Genomic DNA, 18767 nt, shown 5'->3' on the forward strand with positions numbered 1-18767 from the left:
CTCGTGTACCAACTTTGAGTGGTAACATCCAACGCCGGCTGCAAACTTTATTTCTGTAGTTGAATGCTGAGTGCTGGGTTCTTGTTCGGCAAAATAACAGGCAAGTTTTTTTTATCCTTTCCAGTGTAACACTTTTCAAATAATAAGTCATTTATCAAACTGAATCCTATAAAGATAACCAGCCATGCTGAACCTTAGTCCATTACATTTCTGTACCAAAGTACATTTTAGATAAATAAATATGAAATAACTAGTTTAAAAACTCCTTTAAAAATGCTACTTTATGGTAGCCACAGAAAGTTGTGCAAATAATGGTTTTAACATAAGAGGAGGGGTCAAGATGAGAAACTAAACATTAATTTTATTTAATTTTTGTAACACCATTTTATTTTATGTATTTGCCAATTCCAAATTTCACACAAAGGGAACATATCTAACACGAGAACCTGAAGAGTCTGGTTATGTAACTTAAACGTTTGATCATTGAGATTTCTTAACAACATGGAATGTTCCTTAGATACAGCCCAGTTTTCAACACTACTGTATTTGTAACAGCTTAACAGTCTTCAACACCTGAAACATTTTTTCTTAAATTCTGAAATATCATAAAACGTTGATACGTTTATGGTTTATGTAAGTTTGTGACCGAACATCCATGAAAACAAGTGATGTCAGACATCACAGTAATGCTGGTTCTTCAATATTCACGCTTGTCCAGGTCTGCCCCGGATCAGAATGCACTTTTAGTTAAAGAAAGTGGAATGTAATGAGGAAAGGTTAATGTAGAAAACTGAAAGGCAAGAGAGTGATGCTTACCCTAAACTCCCCTTAGCTTGTTCAGCCACAAATTGGTTAAAATCCTATGTGGATATACATTCCAAATTACCTGAGTTTAGACTTCAACTGAAGTACCTGAAGCTAGGCCATAGGGTGGGCACTGTGCAACTGTTGTGGCCATTTTTCTTTTTTGCATTGTATGTGTTACAGAATTTATAAACTTAAACAACCTGGATTGTTTGTAAACAATATTTTTTTCTCCGCTGGACATAACGCAACACAACATCTATTTTTTCTATCTTTTAGACAGGCATATTTTATATATATATATATAGAGCTTATTTTTACTGTAGGAGATGGAACAGAACACAGGACAACAGTACTAATCCATCCAGACATACCATGTAATGCATAGTCTGCACTTTAAACACTCAAGCACGTGTTTTGCAAGCATCACTGCTTCTCACAAACATTTCCTAAAAAAGGAATTCTATCCCTGCCAAGAACAGTGTAAGATATGCTAAAATTCTAAGAACCTTTGTTCAGAATGCAGGTGCTACTCCATGCAGACGATCAGATATATAGACTACCCCTACACAAGGGCAGAGGCCTGCTCCACCATGGGGAGGGGCAGCAGTGGGAGGTGCACAGGCTAGATTATCACAAAGTTCTGAGCTGAGGAGAATTCTTCTGTTTGAGACTCGTGGAGCTGTTGCTGTGGACGCGACGTCTGCTGCAGCAAGGCCTCGGAGTCCCTCGTGCTGGTGTCGTCTGACAAAGGTGAGAATGAGACCTGAGATGGAAGCTGCTCAGCAGTAATAGTGTTGGATGCTATGATGGGACTGAGGCCAGAGATTGATGAACTCTTGAGTAACAGGTCAGAGGTGGAGAACAGAGGCCGGCTGACAATACTTACAGGAAAGAAAGCTGACCCTTTAGGAATGAAGTTCACTTTGTTTCTGTCAGGACAGGAAAACAAAGGGACAGAGGTGGGAGGGCGAGATCTAGGAGAGAGCAAAAATATTAATAAAGGAAATGTATTCATCAAAGGCTCTTATTGCAGTTTCCAATATTCAGGGGAAAAACAACAGTGAAAATAAAAACGATTCCACGGATACTACAATACTGAGAGATTGCAACACAAGTGACACCACAGCAGTTTCAACCAAGTAACCATTTTGCTAAAAGAATTGACAGGTTCAGATACAACATGATCATGTCCAACTAGGGGTGAAAGAAGAGAAAATAACATGAACATATAACCTAAATAAACCAGTTTTTAAAAAAAATTAATTTGACAATTCAAGATTTGAAAATCAAGTACATTTGAATTATTTTTACACAACATAGACAAGGAGGGAAAATATCATATCACTAAAGGAAGTCATGCAAATAATGGCTAGTGGTGTTGTCTTCCCCAGAGAAAAACAAAATATACTGCTTAGTAATTTCAAAGATTTGTAACATTGTTTTTTTAATGATTTTTTTTTAGTTCCAGTATGTATTACATGTCATTGTAACATTAGCTTCATTGCAGTGTTAATGTAAGTCTACTAGTGAAAGTAATAAATAAACTTAAACAAATGTCTTTAGCTGTTTTGTGAAAATTAGCTATTTCCACAATGCTGGCATCATGAAAAATAGCAACATTTGGTAACTCAATGTTATGGGCAATCTTTGGATCCCTTCACTTACTGTTTGTTCTATTCTTTTCATATGTTCACAAACTATATTTACCAATGGAAAACACGTCAAATAAAGTTCCCAGTCAATTGAGCTGAGGTGTGGCAGACAGAGAAATGAAGGAGGGCTCAACAAAGAAAAGAAAGCTACTTTTGTTTGTTTTGCTCATTGCAATTTGATGCTTTGTTGATCTTAACAGGTGAAGTTGATTTTAAGGAGCATCTGTGAAAAGGGACAGGTTAAGAGGTTTTTATTTCAGAGGATAGTAGGGTTGGAGAAAGTTAGGGACATTCTTTGCTCATTAAAGGCTTCCTGATTCTTTTAGAAGTGCTAAATCGCAATGTTGCAACTCCCACCATCTTTGTTGCAGTTGCACACTTCAACATGGTGAATCTCACAACTTTCTAATTGAAGGACATAAAAAATAGGAGCAGGAGTAAGTCATTTGGCTCCTGAGCCTGCTTCCCATTCCATAAGATTGTGGCCTCAACTTCACTTCCCTGCCTGCTACCTATAACTCATGACTGCCTTGTAGATCAAACATTTGTCTAACTCAGCCTTGAATATTTCAATGACCCAGTTCACACTGCTCTTTAGGGTAGAAAATTCCAAAGACTAATGTTTATTTTACATGCGCACACTAAATGCCAACATTGTGTCCTATCACTCCGAGCCACATAGTTTTCAACAAATCATTTTTGTAATGATCTTAAAGAGAGAGAACAGAGATATAGATCAGACAAATATTCTAAACTCTTGAAAACAGCAAAGCCAAGTTTCTGAACTATTTGTTTGAAATTACCTGACACCATGATACATACAAATGGGACCATTCTACACCAAAGTATCATTTCACTTCTGGTGAATTAAATAGTCACAGCACGGTAGAAATACTGAAATTCTGTTTACCAAACTGTACTTTAATCATATTAGAAAACTAAAGACTGAATAAAAGTGCTCATTCTGGATTTATTCAAACAATTCCACAATAAACAACCTGCATTTTTTTCTTTCCATCAGTACTCAAAGACGAAAGCAAAAAATGCAGACTTCAAATATATGACAACTAGAGCTCTAATTAAATAGAAATTTTGATTTCTAATTTATTTCATTACAACTAAAGCAGGATTTCTTGCTAAACAACATGCCATGTAAAAGGCACAAGTGCAATGATGGGATTTGTTTTAATCTTAGTCATAGCAAAGGTCTCTATTGAACATTAATGACAAATCTATTACATCAGCAGGAAATGGACTGGATCACACGCAATATGGAGAAATCAAACTAGTTTGTGTGACACATTCTGGGTATGCTCATCTTCCCAACGGCATCATAACACATCAGGTAATAAGGTTTTCCTTGACTCAATCTAAACCCAGTGAACGTGAATCATGCCTGAATGGTTTTTTACAACGTTAAATGTACCTTGCACAGAAATTAATTTAGCACATTTGGAACATTCTTGTGTGGTCACTGGGGATTTTGTTTCAGTCATTATCCTATTGGATCCAGGTGTTTTCCTGAATCCTGATTTTCCAACCTATCAGATGTAATCTGCAGATTTCCTGATTGATGCCTCATTTGCAATCAGCTTTCGATCCTGTGATCTCATTTATTTGATTTCATTCTGATCAAAAAATTCCATAGGAAACAAACTTTGCTGGAGTCAGAGTTGAAGCAAAAACAGGGTTGATGTTTTCTGGTATTTAGATTACAAAGAGTTTCCTTCAAGTATTTACGAGCCGATCCTTCAGGCTGCACATTTTGCATTGTTTGGAGTTATTAATTGCCAAAGCAGTCACTTTAATCGGAGAATCTAACTTAAATAAATGGAACAAGGTAATTGGCATTCAATTTAAGTAACAAAAAAGTCTCCTCTGATCAGACAGTGTAGTTGGCCACTAAGGGAAAAGGACAAGTCAACAGAATATATTCTGAAGTATGCATTCTTTAAAATAAAAGGTTTTCATGCCAAACTTCAAAATACAGACTCCTTTAGTTAGATCACTGCTCATAGATTTAGGTACAAAACCAAATATTTTGATTTGGACAAACATCACTTTCGTCATTCTGTGGCCACCCGTCTTGTCAAAACCATAGGCAGAAAAACAGCACTAATGAAAATGAATTAATTAAAATGAATCAAAATAACTGGATGATTTCTTTTAAAGTAAGATCTTCCCAATACAAGGATGACAAAAAATTAGATCCAAGTATATTTTGTTCTGATGTCTTCAGTTTTATGTAAGACTCTGTATCATGTTTTTTTGTCACAAGTTGGTTATATGTTAATAAATTATAAAATATTCTGTGATAACTCACAAACCAGCACTACAGTCATTCACCAAACTTGTCAGTGAGCCCTGAAGTCCAGCAGCTTGGAGAACCTTTATGCAGTTTATACTCTGATACTTAATTTTTAATGAGTCCAACATTCCTCTAGGTAAACACAAGGACCATAAGACACAGCAGAATTAGACCACTCGGCCCATCAAGTCTGCTCTGCCATTTAATTATGGCTGATGTTTCTCAACCCCATTCTCCCACTTTTTCCCCCCTTAACCTTTGATCCCCTTACTAATCAGGAACCTATTTCTGTCTTAAATACACTCAATGACCTGGCCTCCATAGTCTTCTGTGGCATAGTCTTCAGCCCTCTGGCTGAAGAAATTCCTGTTCTAAAGGGTTATGCATTTATTCTGAGGCCATGCCCTTGGATCTGAGTCTCGCCAATAATGGAAACATCTTCCCCACATTCACTCTTTCCAGGTCCTTCAGTATTCTATAAGTTTCAATGAGAGCCTCCCTCATCCTTTTAAACTCCAAGGAGTACAAACCCACGGTCCTCAAACGCTCCTCATACATCAAGCTTTTCATCCCCAGAATAATTTCTGTGAATCTCCTCAGGACTCTCTTCAAGGCTAGCACATTCCCCCTCCTCTCTTCCACCACGAACGCTGCTCACCGGTCAACTTGATTCCCTGCCCAACATAAGACTAAATAAAATTATTTGTAACCTTGTCTGCTTGACACTGGAATCATGTTTCTGACCTCATATTCCCACATTACAAAGAACATCCAGATTCAACTTGCAAATCAACTTTCAGTCTATCCACTGCTAAAGCTCTCAAATGGTTTTGCCACCTCCAGACTGGAGTCCCTCAATGCCATTTTTCAGGCCTCTGATCCAATACCTTTTATATACTGAGCTTGTCCAATCCTTTGCTGCCTATATGCCATTCCTTAGTCAGTACCTCTTGCCAATCATTGTGTCCCAGCATTTGAAATTTAAGGCTAGGGAGAAAAACAATGTAGGAATCTTGTCTTTGTTCCCTGTTCTATTGCAGTGATCTCTCCAGACTTATAAACCACCCCCCCCCCCCACCCCCATCAGCTCTGCACTTCTCCGTCTCTGATCTCTTGCACATTCCCCCCTTCCTCCCGCAACCATTGGAAGTTTCAGCTACCAAAGTCCCAGTCTCCTGAATTCCCGAAGCCTCTCGGTCTCCAAAATCCTCCTGTCAACCCATTTAGTATTACCAAGGTTACAGTAACATAACGGTTAACATACTGGACTCAATCCAAAGGCCTGGCAGTTCACCACCACTTTCAAGGATAATCAGGATAGGTATTAATTGATAGCTCCCGTTCTATGAACAAAAACAAGTTAATCATCTTTTTTAATGTTTCTTAGTCTCTCAACTTTTTTTGAAGCATGTTGAATTTATTATCCTTAATGTGCACTTGATCAAGACACTGCACAGATTCGGCACAGACAAGAAGGGCCAAAAAGGCCTGTTTCTGAGCTGTAATTTTCTATGGTTTCTATGCACAAAGAATATTTCTTGAAATAAAAATCATCTCAAATATTTACTCCTGTATTCTCCATTTTTGCCATCCTTTTTTCATTGCACTATTTCATTTATTTTTCCTTTAGTTGTGTATTTTTTCAAATAAATCATTTTTCTTTCATTCACATTTTATTGAACTGCCATGTGTTTTTTGTTTTTAAAAAAACTTGTTCTCCCTTGCCCTTGACTGCACATCCTTGTACAATGTTCATTAGTAAATCATGTGATATAGAAATTAATGTGCTTTTATAACTTTTGCAAAGAATGCCACAGGGAAAATATTAATTAAGCTCAATGCTGCAACAGTGATCAATTTGTAAATGTGCGCTATAATTTGAGATTATTATTTTGTTATTCCTCTTACAGAAATCAACAAGAAATGTGTGCTGTATCTAGTCCTGTAAGTTTCTAAATCTTGAAATACTAATACCAAGAAGTGAAGAGCTAATCAGTGGCAAATCTTTGCTAAAGCAATAAACAAATCCCCAATCCCACACTGCCTCCCTGTCGCCCTGCACCACCCTAGTGTCTAGCTCCTTGAGCATTGTTGCAGCTTCACTGAAGAGGCTGTTGGAAAAAATTCCATCACACTTGTAGATAGTGGACTGACTTTGGGGTGCCAGGAGGTGAGTTATTCACCACAGAATTCCTAGTCTTTGATCTGCTGTTATAGCCACAGTATCAATGACTTCCCTTCCATTACAAGCTCAGAAGTGGAGATGTTTGCTGATGACTGCACAATGTTTAGCACCATTCATAATTCCCCAGATAGCAAAGCAGTCCAGGACCAAATGCAACAAGATCTGGATAATATCCAGTCTTGGGCCAACAACTGGCAAATAACATCCACACCACAAAAGTGCCAGGCAATGACCATCATCAATAAGAGAGAATCTAACCATCACCCCATGATATTCAAAGGCATTACCATCACTGAATCCCTACCATCAACATGTGGGGATGGTTATCATTGAGCAGGAACTTAACTGGCTAGCCATATAAATATTGTGTGTTCTAGAAGAGCAGGGCATGAGCTAGGAATCCTGTGGTGAGTAATGCACCTCATGATTCTACAAAGTCTGTCCACCATCTACAAGGCACAAGTCAAGGTTGTAATGAAATACTCTCTCCTTGTCTGGATGAATGCAGCTCCAACAACACTCAAGAAGTTTGACATCATCCAGGATAAAGCAGTTTACTAGGTTGGCACCTCATCCACAAGCAATCGCTCCCTCCACCACTGATGCACAGTATCAGCGGTGTGTACGATCTACAGTCCACTACGGGACGCAGTGTCGTAGTGGTATCATCACTGGACTAGCAATCCAGAGATCCAGCATAATGCTCTGGGGTACTGGTTCAAATCCTACCAGAGCAAATGGTGAAATTTTAATTCAATAAAAATCTGGAAGTAAAATTGAACGATGACCATGAAACCACACAGACCAGCACAGTGGCACTGTGATTAGTGCTTCACAGCACCAAGCACCTGGATTCAATTCCACCGTGTGGAGTTTGCACGTTCTCCCCCTGTTTGCACGGGTTTCCTCTGCGTGCTCCAGTTTCCTCCCACGGTCTGAAAAATGTGCGGGTTAGGTGCATTCACCTGAAAGACAGCAAAGTGTGGCGACTAGGGGAATTTCACAGTAACTTCATTGCCTTACTTGTAACTAATAAATAACTTTAAAAAAACTTTGTTGATTGCCATGAAAACCTATTTGGTTCACTGATGTTCTTTAAGAAACTGGTCATCCTTACCTGGTCTGGTCTACATGTGACTCCAAATCCACAGCAATGTAGTTGATTGTTAATCATTCTCTGAAACTGCCTAGCAAACCACTCAGCGAATTAGGGAAGGGCAATGCTTGCTGGCCCCAGCCATTGATGCCCACATCTCAAAATTTTTAAAAAAATGCACTGCAGGAATTCACCATGAAAACACCAACATCTGGAAGTTCCTCTCCAAGCCATTAACAATCCTGACTTGGAAATACATTGCAGTTCCTTCATTGATGCTGGGTCAAAATCCTGGAATTTCCTCTCTAACAGCGTTGTGAGCGTATCTACACTACAAAAATTGCAGCGTTTCAAAAAGGTAGCTCATTATCCCCTCAAGGACAATTTGGGACAGGCAATGAATGGTGGCCTAGCCAGTGAAGCCCACATTCCATGAATGAAGAAAGAAAACAAATAGTAAAAAAGGCGTTCAATGGATCAGTGGAGTTACACATAGAAGCACGGACCATAGCTGAGATATTAAATTAATACTTTGCATCTGGCTTTATCAAGGAGAATTCTGCTATGCTGGTCCTGGTGGAGTTGGCTCAGACATTCAAATTGATAAGTGAGGAGATATTAGAAAGCTGTCTGTACTTAAGATTGATAAGGCACATGTAACGCATGGGATACAACCAAGAATACTGATGGAAGTGAATAGAACTTGCGCAGGCTTGACCATAATTTTCAGTTTTCTTTAGACCTAGGGTGGTGCCAGAGGACTGGAGAATCGTAAATATTATACCCTTGCTCAAAGAAGTTGCAAAGATAAGCCCAGGAACTACAGATTGCTCAGTTAAATCTCAGCAATGGAGAGGATTCTGGAAATGATTATTCAGGCCAAAATTAATAATTACCAAAAAATTGTGGATTAATAAAGGAAAGCCCACATTGATTTGTTAAACGTAAATGATGTTTAACTTGGAGTTGTTCAGGGTAATGTTGGTGGTGTAGTGTTCATGGACTTCCAAAAGACGTTTGATCAATTGCGACACAACAAACTATTGGGAAAAGTTATAGCTCATGGAATAACTAGGACAGTGACAGCATGACAGAAATCAAGAGCAATTTTTCGAACTGCAGCAAAGTTCGTAGTGGAATTCTTCAGGTGTTGCTGTTGCGAACCTCACTCTTCACACTTATTAACGATGTAGACCTTGGCATACAGGGCATAATTTCAAAATTTACAGATGATATGAAACTTGGAAGTAATGTGAACTGAGAGAAGGATAGTGTAGAATTTCTAAGGTTTGTGAAATGGGTGGATAAGGGACAGATGAATTTCAATGCAGAGAATCAAAGTGATTCAATTTGGTAGGAAGAATGCAAAGAAGCAATACAAAAAAAAGTTACAACTCCAGAAGGCGTGCAGGAGCAGACAGTCCTGAGTGTATACGTGCATGTATCATTGAAGGTGGCAGGATAGTGTTTTAATAACGTGTACAGCATCATAGGCTTTACAATAGGGGCAAACAATATAAAAATAAGGAAGTCACCTTAAACTCATACAGAACACGATCAGCCATAACTGGAGTATTGTTATCTGACAAGGAACACTACGCAGGCATACAGAGAGAAGGCAGGGGAATGGCACTCAGCAAATTGCTCCTACAGAGAGCTGGCATAGACACATATGGCCTTTTCTCACGCTGTAACAATTTAATGTGATTCTATCAATATCTACTGATGTATTCTCTGAAGAGATTCATATTCTGCAAACCAGTTTGCTTTCAATTTAAGATGCACTCATTAGTTCCACCAGAGATTTCATTGCAGAATGTCGCATTGGGAATAGAGTTCCATTCTTTGGTACAAAAGAATGTTCTATATGTTTCAAATATGGCCTCTAATGTGAATGAAAGAGTAGTTACATATCAGCACCTCATGGAAATTAGCATCATACTTACCAGTAAGAAAATCAGCATGCATTTATGCTTTCACACTTACCAATTATTTCAAAATGTGCATGTATAAGAATTTGAACTTGTATTAAGCTATGATAACACCCACGTAAAAGTAATCTCCAAATGACCTGTAATTTTTTTTTCTTTCCTAGATTATAATAGCATGTTCATATACTTTTTGCAAGACTCTCAAAACATTATTTATTTATTAATTTCCAAATGGTGAAGTGCGTTTAGATCATTTCTAAAAGTTAAAAGTTTGTTAGTCACAAGTAAGGCTTACATTAACTCTGCAATGAAGTTACTGTGAAGGTGGTGTTCTTGGGGAAAAGTACTGAAGGAAGGTGGTGGATTTTCAAGGAATGTTTGTCTGGAGCTCTGCACGACAATGTTCCAATGAGACAGGGAGATTTTGGCAGGTTGCGGGAACCATGGTGCACAAAGGTTGTGATGAACCTAGTCAAGAAGAAAAGGTGTACAAAAGGTTCAGAGAGCTAGGAGATGTTAACGATGTAGAGGAGTATAAGGCTTGTAGAAAGGAGTTTAAAAGGAAATTAGGAGAGCCAGAAGGGGTCATGAGAAGGCCTTGGCGGGTAAGATTAAGGAGAATCCCAAGGCATTCTACAAATATGTGAAGAGTAAAAGGATGAGAAGTGAAGGGATAGGACCTATAAAAGATGAAGGGGGAAAAATCTGTGTGGAACCAGAAGAAATGGCAGAGGTGCTTGAGTACTTTGTCTCGGTATTCACGGTGGAAAGTGATCTGGGAGGTTGTACTACAGGTTTGCGGCGGACTGAAAAGATTGAGTATGTGGACGTTAAGAAAGAGGATGTGTTGGAACTTTTAAATGCTATCAAGATAGATAAGTCGCCGGGACCGGATGGGATGTACCCCAGGTTACTGTGGGAGGTGAGGGAAGTGATTGCAGAGCCCCTGGCAATGATATTTGCGTCGTTGGTGGAGACGGGAGAGGTTCCGGAGGGTTGCGGATGTGGTTCCTATTTTCAAGAAAGGGAACAGGGATAGCCCGGGAAATTACCAACCGGTGAGTCTAACCTCAGTGGTCGGTAAGTTGATGGAGAGGATTCTGAGGGACAGGATTTATGAGCATTTAGAGAAGTTTAATATGATCAGAAATAGTCAGCACGGCTTTGTCAAGGGCAGCTCGTGCCTTAACGAGCCTAGTTGAGTTCTTTGAAAACGTGACTGAACACACTGACAAAGGAAGAGCTGTGGACGTGGTTTACATGGACTTCAGCAAGGCGTTTGATAAGGTCCCCCATGCAAGACTTCTTGAGAAGGTGAGAGGGCATGGGATCCAAGGGGTTTTGGCCTTGTGGATCCAGAACTGGCTTGCCTGTAGAAGGCAGAGAGTGGCTGTGGATGGGTCTTTTTCTGCATGGAGGTCGGTCACCATTGGAGTGCCCCGGGGATCTGTTCTAGGACCCTTGCTGTTTGTCATTTTCATAAATGACCTGGATGAGGAAGTGGAGGGATGGGTTAGTAAGTTCGCCAATGTCACGAAGGTTGATGGTGTTGTGGATAGTCTGGAGGGATGTCAGAAGTTGCAACGTGACAGATAGGATGTAAGACTGGGCGGAGAAGTGGCAGATGGATGTCAACACAGATAAATGTGTAGTGGTCCATTTTGGCAGGTCCAATGGGATGAAGGAGTACAATATCAAGGGTACAAGTCTTAGCAGTGTTGAGGAGCAGAAGGACCTTGGGGTCCAGGTCCATAGGACTCTTAAAATCGGCCTCGCAGGTGGAGGATGTGGTCAAGAAGGTGTATGGTGTACTGGCCTTCATTAATCGAGGGATTGAGTTTAAGAGTCAGTAGGTAATGCTGCAACTTTACAAGACCCTTGTCAGACCCCAATTGGAATATTGAGCACAGTTCTGGTCGCCTCACTACAGGAAAGATATGGAAGCTATTGAGAGGGTGCAGAGGAGATTTACAAGGATGATGCCTGGATTGGGAGGCATGCCTTATGAAGATAGGTTGAGGGAGCTAGGTCTCTTCTCCCTGGAGAGACGAAGGTTGAGAGGCGACCTGATCGAGGTTTATAAAACGTTGAGAGGAATAGATAGGGTGGATTCTTGGAGGCTATTTCCCAGGGCTGAAATGGTCGCTACAAGAGGACACAGGTTTAAGGTGCTGGGGAGCAGGTACAGAGGAGATATTAGGGGTAAGTTTTTCACTCAGAAGTTGGTGAGTGAGTGGAATCAGCTGCTGTCGGTGGTGGTAGAGGCGAACTCGCTGGGGTCTTTTAAAAGACTTCTGGATGAGTACATGGGATTTAATGGGATTGGGAGTTACAGATAGTTCTATGGCCTCGTAGGTACTGATATGATGGCTCAACTTGTGGGCTGAAGGGCCTGTTTGTGCTGTTCTACGAAATGTATGTTCTATGAAATTCCCTTGGTCGCCACACTCATGTCTGTTTGGGTCAATGCACCTAACCAGCACGTCTTTCAGAACGTGGGAGGAAACCCACACAGACACAGGGAAATGTGCAAGCTCTGCACAAATAGAGACCCAAGCCAGGAATCGAACCTAGCTCCCTGGCGCTGTGAGGCAGCAGTGCTAACCACTGTGCCACCCATAGTAATTGGTAATAATTTTAATCGAAGAATAGAGGGAATAAAAACTTACGTAATTTCCTCGAAGACCTTCACTTTCTCGCATCCCTCTGGAGGTTCTCTTTTGAACATGTAGCTGTTGTTTGGTTTGGGTGATGAAGCATACTTGGGGAGTGGCGAGTTACTACCACTGTCTGTCAACACAAAGAGATTACAGAAGGTTCTCAGAGTAAAGAAATGAATTGATCCAGATATGGGTAGTCTAAAAATCAGGAGTGGGATTAAAGCCTTGCTTTTGACAAAAAGCAATAATGCCCATATGTTATAGCACAAGGTATCATCTGTTCCAAACAAGCTTAAGCTTCAAGATGGTATTAATGTAGCACAAAGCTGCATACAGTAAATTGCTTTAGATTTAAATATTTCTCAGCTGTTTACCATGAACACTTCAAACAGGATAGTGTATAGAAAATTTGGGAAGCTCTATCAAAATAAATGTAAATGCTAGAAGATGCAAAGGTGAACAACATGGGCCTACGTAAAAATGTTTTGTATTGAAATGTAAAAATCAAATCTAGTTTTGATTTGATTGAGAGGAAACACAAAAATTCACTGAGAAGGTGATTCTTCCCACCATGGGAAGGATAGCAGCTGATCACAATATATCAGCTTTTCTTTTAAAAATCGGAAAAGTGCAGAAGTTCAGATAGTTTTTTTTGCAATGAGAACAGGATATTAACTGGCAATAAATGTCTGCCAACACATCTGATGAATATCAAACCTTCCAAAAATATTTACTTTAACAGTAATTGTGTCTTTTATTTCACGAAAAAACTAGACTTTAATTTGTTTTTATACTAAACATTCTGCCTCAATGTTTAGCATATAGCTCAACGGGCTTCACAAAGCTTCTTTTAACAAAGTTCTGAGGTAACTACACTGCAACGTAACAAATGATACTGAAAATCAACAGCATGAAAAGAAAAGAACAGCATGCATGATGGAGACAGCCAAAGTAGATGGCGAATTCAGCACACAAAAGCCAGGGCTGTCATTCTCTTCCTGATAGCAGGACAGTCAGTGACCTTTTCCACCTTCAGTGTAAAGATCCATTCCTGCTGAATACTTAGTTACAAGGTCCGTCATTACAAAACGCACACAGCTCAATACTGCTACCAGCCCAACAACTCTTTTTATCCATAAATTCAGGTGATGAATATTTTTCACTATATGCATCAGTAAAGAGTTATATTTGAACTTGCTCATAAAAGTGCAAATTGAACTCAGGTAATGGAATTTACAACCTTTTGTCCAGCTGTACAAAAAAATTGTTCATTTCTTTAATGTGCTCATTCATAGCAAGTACAGACCAGCTAGGTCAATCTGTTGCCATATGGAATTTGTGTAGCACTATACATTGTCCCAATTTTACTGATTTTTTTTTGGCCTCAACATCATCTAAATATTAATCTACTGTAAGTCTCAGTCTCAAAGATCATTTGGAAGATAACATTCTAAATAAGAAGTGAACTTGTTCCACACAAGTTTCTACACACTATACTTTTTTTATTTTCAACATTCCTCAAGTATGGCTATAAGAACATAATAGGAGCAGGAGTAAGCCACCTAGCCCCTCGAGCCTGCCACGCCATTGAATAAGATCATGGCTGATCTTGTAGTGGTTCAGTTCCACTTACCTGCCTGCTCCCCATAACCCTTAATTCCCTTATTGCTTTTAACTGTGGTTGATTTCTGCTACACTGAGCACTGTCCTACTTACATGTACAAGCAGTTTTATTCATAAATTTTGAATTTTGCACAGAAGAATTTCATTTTGTACATAATTTTCAACGGAGGACAATCAATACATACAAATATCAGGCACCACCCAAAATGTGGTGCTGCCTTATAAAATTAGGTCAGCACCAAATTAGAATTTTATCCTATGATTTGAAATGTCAACAATAATAATTGTGTATATGTACATAGTTCCTTCAATGTAACGAAATGTCCCAAAGCACTTCACACAAATTTTGTAAAACAAATGACACTGAGCCACAAAAGGAGACATCACGCCAGATGATCAAAGGTTTGGTCAAGGAGATATGTTTCAGCAACGTCAGAGGAGGAAAGCAAGTTAGACAGCCAGGGAAATATAGGTGGGATACTCCAGAGCTGGGGACCAAGGCAACTGAAAGTCTGGTCCACTTCTGATGGAGTCACTGGGGATTCACAGGAAGTTAGAATGAGAGGAGTACAGATATCAGACAGCTGTGGGCTGGAGGAGATTACAAAGACAGTGAGAGGTGAGGCCATGGAGTAATTTGAAAACAAGGATAAGAATTTTAACATCAAGGTGTTGTCTGACCAAGAGCTAATAATAGGGGTCTGCAAGCCCAGGAATTATAGGAGAGCAGCTCTTGCTGTGAGTCAAGATGCAGACAACAAAATTTCTGCAGACCTCAAGTTTTTAAGAGGGTAGATTGTTGAAGACTAGCCTGGAGTGTGTTGGAATAGTTGAATCGAGTTAACCAAGGCATGAAGGAAGGTATTGTCTTCAACTGCTTCATCAATGATCTTCCCTCCATCAGAAGGTTAGAAATGGGGATGATTGGAGTGCTCAGTGTCATTCACCACTCCACAGGTACTGAAGTAGTCCTTATCCATATGCAGCAAGACCTGAACATTCAGGCTTGGACAAGTGGCAAGTAAAATTCAAGCCACAAAAGTGCCAGGCAATGATCATCTCCAACAAGAGAGAAAATAAGAATCTCCCCATGACGTTCAATGTTAAGTTTATTTATTTGTCACAAGTAGGCGTACATTCACACTGCAACGAAGTTAGTCTGAAAATCCCTTAGTTGCCACACTCCAGTGTCTGTTCAGGTACACTGAGGGAGAATTTGGCATGGTCAATTCATCTAACCTACCCAATTTTGGACTGTGGGAGGAAGCCAGAGGAAACCCACAGAGACAAAGGGAGAACGTGCAATCTCTGCACAGTGACCCAAACCAGGAATCGAACCCAGGTCCCTGGCACTGTGAGGCAAAAGTGCAAACCACTGTGCCACTGAATTCCCACTTTCAACATTATTACTGACCAGAAATATAAATAGTGCACCAAGAGGTAGAGGTTGGGAATTCTTTGGCAAGTAACTCAATTCTCAACCCTCAAAGCTGCCCATCATCTACAAGGCTCAAGTCAGGAGTTTGACGGAATATTCTCTATTTGTCTGGTTGAATGCTGCTCCAACATTTAAGCAGCTCACCACTATCCAGGACAAAACAGCCAACTCGACTGGGTCTTCATTCACCATCTTAAACATTCACTCCTTCCACCATTGATGCATAGTGGCATCTGTGGGCATCATTTACAAGATGCACTGTAACATCATACCAAGGCTTCTTTCAATGGCACCATCCAAATTCACAATCTCTACCATCTAGGTTAAGGGCAGAAGACGCATAGGAACATCACTACCTGCAAGCTCAGGTTCAAGCCACAAACCACACCTTCCCTGTTGTTGGTTTAAGATCTTCGAACTCCCTCCAACAAGTACTATAGGTGTAGCTACACCAGATGGGATGCAGCAATTCAAGGTGGTAGCTCACCAACAGCATCTCCCCAAGGGCAAATAGGGATAAGCAACAAATGCTGGCCTTGCCGGTGATGCTCACATCCCACAAAATAATAAAAAAAACGAACAGAGATGGATGAATTCGGGTGATGTTATGGAAGTGGAGTCTTAGAGATGGCACGAATAGGAACATGGAAGCTCTCATCCAAGGATCAAATATGCCACCGTGGTTGCAAACAGACTGGCTGAATCTCAGACCGTGTCCAGAAAGGGATGGAACTGAGGATTAGGGAATGGAGTTTGGACCAGGGACTAAAGACAGTAGCTTCAGTCTTCCCAAGGTTTCATTGGAGAAAATTTCTGCTCATCCAACATTGGATTTTGGTCAACCAGTCTGATAATTTAGCAACAGTTGATGACTCAAAAGAGGTGGTGGTGAGATACAGCAAAGCATCATTTGTATTCAAGTGAAAACATAATACCTTTGGAAGAACAAAGGGCATCATTCAGATGAGAAGTAGGATTCTTATCCAGGTGAAATTTCTGATACTCGAGTTCTGTTCTACTTGCATTCAAAGAAAGGGACTGAACAATGGAGAAGTAGCATTTAATGGAGAAAACAATGCTTCCTTTCTCAAGACAAGTTAAAAGACCAGCCCTCATACTGTAATATGTAATCTCCCTCACCTACTTGTATTAGAAACAGGGTTACTGAGCTGGCAGCAGATACTCCACACAATTGAGTATAAATTAGCACACACTTTGGCTGCAAGCCACAGTGTAACATAGTTACAGGCGACTCTAACTTGTTACCACAACACAGCAATAGCTAGGATTTACTGGTGTGCTTGTTGACCCTCAAGCTGGACATTAAATAAAGTGGCAGCATCAAGGTGATTGTCCGTGGTAAATTAGCCCTTAGTGTTCAAAAATGTGTAGGTTAGATGGATTAGCCATGGTAAATGTACAGGGTTACAGAGATAGGACATGGGAAAGGGTTTGGATAAGACACACTGTCAGAGAGCCAGTGCAAACTCAATGGGCCAAATGGCCTCCTTCTGCACTGTAGGGATTTTGATTCTATGGATTTACATTGCAAATATCAAAACATTTTCCAACAGTATTACTGTTAATACATCAACAGTTTACAAAATCAGAATATTAAAGATTTTCAGACAAGTTCATTACTCCAAGCACGCCATTTAATGCAGAATACCTTTCTTAACGATACTACATAAGCCTGCACATTTTACTTCTTGAGCAGGCTAACTAAAGAAAAGAATTACAAGCTCAGCCATAAAGATTACAACTGTTCCAGGTCAATACATACATTTCACTATCTATTGCTTTTTATTGTCACAGTGTCTAAGAGGAAACCAGGTTCTTTCCTTTTTTCCCATTTTAGTTTCTAAGAACTACTTTTCCTCAGGGAAAAATGACAAGCAAGATTCCTGAAGCAGTTTTTGCCAGCTATTGCTGGCTATTTATTGGCACAAAAAGATTCTTCTCTTCAAGGGTGAAGACATTATTCCCAGTTTAAACTTATGGGAAATTAAACTCGATTCTTTTAAGTTTGGTAGAGGAACAGGAGAAATGAAGGGTTTAGCAAACCTTTTGTTGTATGGTACACAAGTGAATAATGGTGCATGATAATCATCATGTCTTGTATTTGTAATTGAAATATATTGCTGACACTCGCCATCCAGACACTGATTGGGAAATCACTGCCTGAAAAGATTCAATAGTAACTTACAAAATAGGATTGTACATATAACTGAAAAGAAAACATTTTCAGGGCTTTAGGGATAGAGATGGGGAGCAGAACTAATTAGGAAGTTCTTTCAAAGAGTTGGCACAGGCACGAAGGGTCAAGTGGTTTCCTTGTTTGTTGTATCCTTCCATGGCATAAAGAGGAAGAACATGTCCCAGCATGCGTCAGCACTTTTGAAAGAAGAGGTTGTCTCAATCTGGGATGGATGCAATACATCTTTATAAATGGCAATCTTGCATCTTCCTCAATACACACGTACTGACCTTCACATTACCTTGCAGTTGAAGTACTGATTTTACAGAATTGAATGGTTTACAGTTCGGAATACCAACACATCACAAAAATAGATATCGAGTTTGCACCCACAGTGTCATGACTCACATCACTGTTTTACACAATTACTGACAATACAACATTGTTAGATCCTTGATGTACAAGTAGACATGCAAGAATCACTTTACTACATTCCCTTGAAATGGGGAAACGGTTCCACTGAAAACAAATATTTCTCAAATGGACATACACTGACAGAATGATCAAACTATTTCTACAACAGCGAGACAAGGCGATGGTGAATATTTCTAAAATACAGACAGTTTGACCAAAAAACACAGGATTCAAATATAATTTTAATAACAAATTATCTCATTTTATGGTGTCTAACCTTCAATAGTTCAAAGGGAGGATACCTATAGTTTCAATCTTAGCTCAATTTACTTTAATTTAATTGTGGCCAAGTAACATCTTTTTGTTGTCTGATTAAACATTTCATATTCACTTGCAATCATGCACGCTAACATGATATTAATCTAACTGGAAACTGCTGTATGCAACACAATTTTA

At 39.6% G+C, this 18767-nt stretch overlaps 1 protein-coding gene across 1 annotated transcript in view; it reads right to left on the minus strand.

Moving 5' to 3' along the window:
- Positions 1 to 622: 622 nt before the first annotated feature.
- Positions 623 to 18767, minus strand: part of glcci1a (glucocorticoid induced 1a) — a 201980-nt gene continuing 183835 nt past the window's right edge. Inside the window, exons 7-8 of the mRNA XM_080207613.1 lie at positions 12649 to 12769; positions 623 to 1781 (exon numbers count right to left, since the gene is read on the minus strand). Of these exons, the coding sequence (XP_080063739.1) occupies positions 1430 to 1781; positions 12649 to 12769 (473 nt within the window). The 3' untranslated portion in view covers positions 623 to 1429. The remainder of the gene's footprint in view (positions 1782 to 12648; positions 12770 to 18767) is intronic.

This window comes from Carcharhinus amblyrhynchos, chromosome 2 (genome assembly GCF_965287045.1).
Source record: "Carcharhinus amblyrhynchos chromosome 2, sCarAmb.v2.hapA, whole genome shotgun sequence".
Classification (NCBI taxonomy): Eukaryota; Metazoa; Chordata; class Chondrichthyes; order Carcharhiniformes; family Carcharhinidae; genus Carcharhinus; species Carcharhinus amblyrhynchos.